Raw genomic sequence first — 7,994 nt, 5'->3', positions numbered from 1 at the left:
TCCTCTGATCTGGTTGCCTGGCTTCGGCTGCCTAGCACCTGGGGCCATGGGTCCCTGGGTGGTACGTGGTCCTGGAGGGCCAGCTGTGGCCTTCGGAAACTCAACCTTTGTAGCACAACCCCACGTCCCCTCGGGCCCTGTGCTTCAACCCAGCGCCTGGGAGGAAGGGAGCTTCGTGCTAAGGGAAAGAAGCCCATGTTTCGGGAGTGGGCGAGCCCGGCTTACGTTCGTAGCCCCAGGGCGAGTCTAGTCACATCAAACCCCCAGAACGAAGGCGCGAGGTGTGGGCGGGGCACCCGACAGGCCAGGCACTAGGACCGCGCGGGCGTGGCTCCTCCCCCTCTTCCGGCGGGCGGGCTCGCAGGCCGGGCTTTGGCCGCGGCTGCCAGTCGGCGCCGCCCGGAGCCGCGAACGCGGCCGGAGCGAGGCGCGGGCTGTGGGGCCGCCGCGTGCCCGGCCCCGCTTGCCCGTGCCCGCCGCTCGCCCGCCCGCCATGCCCGGCTTCGACTACAAGTTCCTGGAGAAGCCCAAGCGGCGACTGCTGTGCCCTCTGTGCGGGAAGCCCATGCGCGAGCCCGTGCAGGTTTCTACCTGTGGCCACCGTTTCTGCGACACTTGCCTGCAGGAATTCCTCAGGTGCGGCTTGGGGGCATCCAGGGACCACCGGTGGCGGAGAGGGAGGGAACTGCATGGGGAGGGGCCCAGGCCCGAAGCACGCCGGGCCTTTGTCTACGCCGCGGCCCAGTGACCTCAGGGGCGCCCACCGTGACGTCACAGGACGGCGATGTCGTCAGATCCCAGGGGAGGACCACATGCACTCATCCGTAGGGTCCCTGGTCCCCACAACCCGACGCCAGGTGGGAAAAACTCTGCCTCCCAGCCAGGCGGAGATGGAAAGACGCCTTTCCTGACCTGTTGGCCGGCCCTTCCCCCTCACCTGAGAGGGACGGCCTCATCCTTGAACTTTGAAACCTTCAAGGAAGAGGAGGACAAAACCTTCTCTCCCACGCTGCACTTTAAGCCTTTGGAGAGTTCATCGCTCCAATTTCTGGTGATCCTTCGGGCTCTCAGAGACCGGTCGCTATTGTTCTCCCATTTCACAGATGATGAAACCAGAGATTCAAAGAAAGACCTCGACTTGCCCAGGGTCACACAGTCGAAGGCTTAATTGTGATTCAAGCCTGGGCTACTTGTGATCACACAATGGAGGGGGCATTGTGATGCTACAACCCTCCCCTGAAGTGGGTGTCATTGGGTGTCTATTCCCTCTCGTGCCGGGGGTCTTGAGTATGGCGGGTGGTCAGTACAACGTTAAGGAGGGGGTCGACCCCAGAATGCCTGCTGAACGCTCCCTGCCCTCTCAGGACCCAGGGCACTTCCTGTGTCTCGGGCATCCATCAAGTTTCTGGGCGCCCTGCGCGAACTGGAATCTAACCTGCCCACTCGGGAAACTGATCAGACTAGGGTGTGGGGAGAGGAAGTGAGGGAGCGTGGGGTCTCCTGGCTAGGTCGTGCCCTGGGAGCTCAGGGATCAGCCACTGTTCCGGAGGCTGCTTGCTGTGTTGAGGGGCCCAGACAGGGAGAGCATGTCTGGGGCTCCGGCTGCAGTTCAAACCTCTACTCTCCCGCAGCCCCTGGCTGGCGGAAATCTCAGCAGGCCCTTTGTTTTCTGTTCCCCACAGCCTCTCAACTCCTGCCCTCACATATGCTCCTGCACAAACTGCTGTGCTGCCCCCTCCTCCTTTACCCCCTCCCTTCTCCCTGTGGTGTACACACTTAGCTCCCCTACAGACACACCGGGCCCATTGTCTCCGCAGCCTTTCCCCAGCCCTCTGGTTTCCAGATGAGGCCAGCTGAGCCAGCCCCCTCCAGATGACCCACCCTTAACTGTGATTCTAGCCAGGGGAGGAGAGGGGGGTGGGGACTGTCAGACCCATTTCCCTCCCTCCCCACCTACTTCTTTGCCCCCTCTCTGCTGCTTCTGCCCCTCCCCCTCCCGGAAATCCCCTCTTCCTCTCCCACAGTCCCCTCCCCCCATCCTGTCTTCTCCCCTGGGCCTGGGCCTCCACTGCACAGCCAAGAACAGCCTCTGTCCCTGCTACCCCGCTTCCCTCAGCGCCGGGAGCTCCACTGCCCAGGCTTCTGAAGGGAAGAGGTGGTTGGGCAGGCTCTTCCCCAGGTCATCACTTATACTCTACAAGCTAGGTTGTCCATAGCCCTGGACAAACCTTTGTCCTGGCTGGGCCCCAAGCTGCAGGGTAAGCTTCTTCCTGAAGCCTAGGGACTTGCTTTAGTCCCTGTCTCCAAAACCACTAAGTCAGCACATTCCTGAATCAGCCAAGTGGACCCCTCCCCCTTCATCCACCCCTCTTTCTTTCCCTATTCCTGCTGGGGCCATTACTCTGGTTGGCTAGGAAGGCTGGGCACATATTGTTCTTGTCATTGGTGGCACGGCCAGTGGTAGTGGAGTAAGGGAGGAGGTGGGTGCTAGAAATTCTGGGCACCTGAGGCATGGGGTTGCCCAGGCCCTGGAAAGTGCTTTTAAAACAGGGTTGCTGTGAGGCCTCTGCTTCCCCCTTGATGGCTGCCTGCCTCCCACCTACCTGACTCAGACCTGCCAGGAATGCCATGCCTGAGGGCCTTCAGTCCTGCTGGGTGAGCCCTTGTACTGCCTGGGCCATGCCAGGCATGTATGACAGGTCTTGGCTGGGGTCGGCAAGGGCATGCTGCAGGAAGTGTGCCACCAGGGTCCTTGAGTGCTAACAGTTAGGTAGGGATTGGTGGAGAAAGTGGCAGCTGAAAAGAGGGTGGGTCAGAAGCCTGGACAGCTTCGACCTGAGTCTTGGCTGTACTTGCCCAGACATTTTGGCTTACCCAGTCTGCTCGTGTCTGTGCATTGTGGTGTAGTAGAGCCTATCTGGGCTGCCGAAACAAATGGACATATTTGGGTGCTGCTTCATCTATGAGGATGTGTTCTTTCACCTGTAAATGAGGACATTCTAGACCTCCTCTGGCAGGTGGTAAGGACTGGGTGGGAAGGTAAACACAGTGCCAAGGAGCTTGTCTTTCCTCCCTTTTCCTTTAGGAGACACACCCTCAAAAGAGCAGGGGAAGGATGGCATAAGTGGCCCCAATCTGACCTTTGCCCTGGTTCTTGGCCTGGCACCTTCATGGGGGCTGGGTAGCCCTGGCACTTAATCTCAGCCCATCCCTGTTCACCCTCCCCATTAGCTTCTCCTCAGCCAATAAAAATCACCCCGGGGGGAGGGGGCAGCTGGGCAGTTTTTTTTTTCCCAGTCCAGCTGCCATCTAGGGAGGGGGTGCCAGCTGCCACCTGTTGGTCAAGTACTGTCTGAAGCAGCTGTCTCTGCCTTCACTGGGCCCTGAACCCCCTTTCCCAGGACTAGGGCTGGGGTCTTCTGGGACCTTAGAGAAGTGGGTCCCCTCAGGCCTTTGCTTATCCCATTGTCTCAGCTGTGGCTGGTTGGGAACCGGTCTGGTGAGGGAGGGAGGCTGCCCTGGTTGAGGGGGTGGGGCTCAGGGATCTCCCTTCCCATAATGAAGAACTTTGACACTGCCCTCTCTCCTTTTCAGTGAAGGAGTCTTCAAATGCCCAGAGGACCAACTTCCCCTGGACTATGCCAAGGTGAGTTCCAGATATGGGCTGATGCCCTTGGGGGAGGCTGGAACTTGCTGGCAGCCAGTGGGCTCAGGGCCAGTGTCAACCCAGAATCTCAGAATCGCGTGCCCCCACAAAGGTAGCCTGTTCTCTCCCACCAGGCCAGTTTGCAAACGGAGGCCTGTGTTTGCCCTGGAGAGCAGGCACAATGCCCAGCCTATGGGGGTGCACAGAGCTGCTCTGTGTGCTTGAGAAGTGTTCCTTCCCTTTCCGGTGGCAAGTTAGACCTGTGGCTGAGGGCCAAGACTACTCTATCAAAGGGGAAGGAAGCAAAAGTGGGGGGCTACAGCCTGGAACAGGCTGATTGACTCTCTCCAAAGGGCGCCAAAGGCACTTTGGGGACCCTAGGATCCAACAGCAAAGCAGACACCACCTGCTGTGCCCTTTATCCTGGGCCACAGAGCAGCAAATAGCCCAAGAGAGGCTGTTACTGGCTCTAAGAGGAGCCAAGAATCTGGGGGTAGAGAGTGGGGTGAGACTTGGGGTTTGCAATAGGTTCTGACCCTGGCCAGTTCTCCCCATTCTTGCCCCCAGATCTACCCAGACCCAGAGCTGGAGGTCCAGGTGCTTGGCCTGCCCATCCGGTGCATCCACAGTGAGGAGGGCTGCCGCTGGAGTGGGCCACTTCGACATTTACAGGTGAGGTTCTGTTGTGGGGTTGGAACTACCCACCCCTCCCTTGGCAGGCACTGACTGCAGTCCTTCCCACCAGGGCCACCTGAATACCTGCAGCTTCAATGTAATCCCCTGCCCCAATCGCTGCCCTGCCAAGCTGAGTCGCCGTGATCTGCCTGCACACTTGCAGCATGACTGCCCCAAGCGGCGCCTCAAGTGCGAGTTCTGTGGTTGTGACTTCAGTGGGGAAGCCTATGAGGTGGGTGAACCCCCCTGAGGGTGAAGGGAGGGTGAAGGGGGCCCACGCATCCTTAATTCAACTCCTCTGTCATCTCCACAGAGCCATGAGGGCATGTGCCCCCAAGAGAGTGTGTACTGTGAGAACAAGTGTGGTGCCCGCATGATGCGGCGACTACTGGCCCAGCATGCCACTTCTGAGTGCCCCAAGCGCACCCAGCCTTGTACCTATTGCACAAAGGAGTTCGTTTTTGACACCATCCAGGTAAGGCCTTTCCTGAGCTGTGGGTTGCGGGGCAGAAGACAGGGGTGTCAGTCTATTGACTGGTGTCTCTGCCTCTGTGGTCCCAGAGCCACCAATACCAGTGCCCAAGGCTGCCAGTGCCCTGCCCCAACCAATGTGGCGTAGGCACTGTGGCTCGGGAGGACCTGCCGAATCATCTGAAGGACAGCTGTAGTACTGCCTTGGTGCTATGCCCATTCAAAGACTCTGGTTGCAAGCACAGGGTAAGATGCCCCTTTTTCCTGTCAGCCTGTCTGCCTGTCTTTAGCCCATGAAGTCCTAGATGAAAGCTAGGTTTCCTGGCAGTTTAGTTCTTTGTGGTCCTTCCCCCTGCTGGCCAGCTCCAGGTTCTTCCTAGCACCCTGTCTTCCTCATGCAGAGTTGGGTGCCTGCCACCCCTGAACCCCTTCCCCTTTTGGTAACACTCCTCCCTTCTCTCATCGCCTGGGGCTTTGCCAACAGTGCCCTAAGCTGGCAATGGCGCGGCACGTGGAGGAGAGTGTGAAACCACATCTGGCTATGATGTGTGCCCTGGTGAGCCGGCAGCGGCAGGAGCTGCAGGAGCTTCGTCGAGAGCTGGAGGAACTATCAGTAGGCTGTGATGGTGTGCTCATCTGGAAGATTGGCAGCTATGGGCGGCGGCTACAAGAGGCCAAGGCCAAGCCCAACCTCGAGTGCTTCAGCCCAGCCTTCTACACACATAAGTATGGTTACAAGCTACAGGTGTCTGCATTCCTCAATGGCAACGGCAGTGGTGAGGGCACACATCTCTCTCTCTACATTCGTGTGCTGCCAGGAGCCTTTGACAATCTCCTTGAGTGGCCCTTTGCCCGTCGTGTCACTTTCTCCCTGCTGGATCAGAGTGATCCAGGGCTGGCTAAGCCACAGCATGTCACTGAGACCTTCCACCCTGACCCAAACTGGAAGAATTTCCAAAAGCCAGGCACTTGGCGAGGCTCCCTGGATGAGAGTTCTCTGGGCTTTGGATACCCCAAGTTCATCTCCCACCAGGATATCCGAAAGCGAAACTATGTGCGGGATGATGCAGTTTTCATCCGTGCCTCCGTTGAACTGCCCCGGAAGATCCTCAGCTGAGTGCAGAACTGGCAGGCTCAAGGGGAGAAGGGGGATGGGACATGACTTGTCAGGCACTGGTTGAACCTGGAGAGGGGGCCGGACCCCCTTTCAGCTGCTTATGCTGCCTGGGTTGTTAACCCTGTTCTCCCCCTACCACTACCACCCTCAGGTGCCTCCAACTGGTGCTTCAGCCCTGGCCTCTGTGGGGAGCAGGTCTCTGGGTTATCAAGGGCTGGAAACAAGTGATCCCAGGGACTGTCTCCCCTCCTGGGCAGGGCAGGTATGCCTTGGTGCCGGCCACATTCTACCTGGACTGAGCACCTGCTTAGGTGCTATGTCCCAAGAGCCATAGGGAGGGGTTGGGAAAGGGAGGGGTAGTTAAAAGAATCTGTCTTGAGATTGATTTTTCTTCTTTCCCCAACTGTGTCCCTTCTGGTTATTTATTTACTTAGCGCCAGGAAGGCACAACAGGGGAGCCCTGATTTTTAATAAATCCTGGATTGTATTTATTAACTTGGTTCCAGCCTGTCTCCTCTGGGTTGGTTAAGGCCCTGGGAGGTTGGGGCTTACAATGCAAAGGACCACTGAGAGAAGTGTTGCCACTATGACCCCGAAATCAATTGCCCTGCTGGGCTGCCCTCTGGTGGGTAAGAGAACTGCAACAGGCTTTGGAGAGCTGTCGCTACCTCCTGGTGGTTAAATGGGAGAGGTACAGGATGACTGGAGTCCCTACTCCATAACTCACTGCAAAATGAGTGCTATGCCCTAAGCAAGCCCCAGCCCCATGCCCCTGGTACTGGGGACTGAACCCAGGGGCACTTTATTAATAAGCTACACCCCATAGCCTCTTACTTTTACAGACAGGGTCTAAGTTGCCGAGGCCGGCCTTGAACTTGTGATCCTCTGGCTCCAAGTTGTGTCAAGCCTGGCTCTGGCTGACAACTGCCATTCATTTAGTACCTTCTTGTTAGACACTGCCAAGAACTTCATGTGCAGTAATTCTTTTGTACAGCAAATTTTACATCATAGTAAAAGGGCCTCTTAAGCAGGCTTTAGTGAAGTTAATGAGAGTATATGTTCCTAACAGAGTAGGTGCTTAATGAATGTTAAATCTAACTGAAGCCCAGCCTACACCCAGGGACTAGGCTGAGTAGAGGAGCCTTTAAGATGTACAAGGCATCCAGACTTTCTTGTCCATCTCTCATTTTTCACATAGGCCTCAGTGGGCACCTGCAGTTATCCACATTTCACCAGCTAGGAACAGAGATGTGAATTGATTCATCAGTGCTCCTTCAACTGGTCTGGGACAGGGCTGGATTTCTTTTTCCCCTAGTGCTGGACATACAACTCAGGGTCTTGTATATGCTATACATATGCCCTACTGAGCTACAACTCCAGCCCCTGGATTGTTTTAAGCTCCAGCAATATCTGGAAGTATAGCTCCAATTTTGGCAATAGATTTGGGCTTGCATTTGTCAAGTTTCTTAGCTACATGGGACATCACTATGGTAGAATGAATTCTGCTCACATCTAGATTTTGTTGTAATGATTAAATAAACTAATCAAAACTGCCTTAAAAAGACATCTTGTCTAGCCTGGAAACTGTTACCTACTAAAGAAAAGTTAAAGGACTATTTTTTTCCCCACACAGAGGGTGAAGTTATAAAAAAAAAAAAAAAAAAAAAAAAGGCAGGCCCTTTATCAGGTGACAGGAAAGGAATAAGCCAGAGCCTGGGACCTCTCCTCTAGTCATCTTTTCAAAGAAGGTACAGTTCACACTACTGAGAGTTGGGACCCTAGCTGAGGAAGTAGAGGTAGTCCCTCATGAGACAGACCATCTTTATTACAGTGATATCTGGAAACTGGTAGGGAAAACCATAGCAGAGAAAATGTCTCCACCAGGCAACAGGTGAAACTACCCCTCCAGCATCTCAAGAGAAACTAGACAGACTGAATCAAAGTTGGGTGTCTCCTGCTGCCAGGACACACTGCATGATTCCAGGAAGGGCGTATTCATATAAAATACAGCCTCCACAAATCATGCAGTTGACCCCTACAATCAGCCTGGCAGACCTGGCTCTCACTCCAATGCCAGTCATTATT

The 7,994-nt window shown here is 55.8% G+C and overlaps 1 protein-coding gene across 3 annotated transcripts; it reads left to right on the top strand.

The window, feature by feature from the left end:
* Nucleotides 1–341: 341 nt before the first annotated feature.
* Traf4 (TNF receptor associated factor 4) lies at nucleotides 342–7,554 on the top strand. Of its 3 annotated transcripts, XM_047544823.1 has the most exons (9): nucleotides 510–636; nucleotides 1,104–1,241; nucleotides 2,551–2,655; nucleotides 3,595–3,646; nucleotides 4,214–4,318; nucleotides 4,392–4,553; nucleotides 4,635–4,796; nucleotides 4,883–5,038; nucleotides 5,277–7,554. In XM_047544823.1, exons 3-9 carry the CDS (start codon nucleotides 2,624–2,626, stop codon nucleotides 5,907–5,909), a joined length of 1,302 nt encoding a protein of 433 aa, XP_047400779.1. In that variant the 5' UTR covers nucleotides 510–636; nucleotides 1,104–1,241; nucleotides 2,551–2,623; the 3' UTR covers nucleotides 5,910–7,554. The 3 variants fall into 3 exon arrangements, with proteins under 3 accessions (XP_047400777.1, XP_047400779.1, XP_047400778.1); XM_047544822.1 differs by lacking the exon at nucleotides 1,104–1,241 and having other exon boundaries at nucleotides 511–636; XM_047544821.1 differs by lacking the exons at nucleotides 1,104–1,241; nucleotides 2,551–2,655 and having other exon boundaries at nucleotides 342–636.
* Nucleotides 7,555–7,994: the final 440 nt, after the last annotated feature.

The sequence above is a fragment of the Sciurus carolinensis genome, chromosome 3, assembly GCF_902686445.1.
Source record: "Sciurus carolinensis chromosome 3, mSciCar1.2, whole genome shotgun sequence".
NCBI lineage: Eukaryota > Metazoa > Chordata > Mammalia > Rodentia > Sciuridae > Sciurus > Sciurus carolinensis.
Note: the sequence above shows the minus strand (reverse complement) of the source record. Positions and strands in the feature narration are given on the sequence as shown.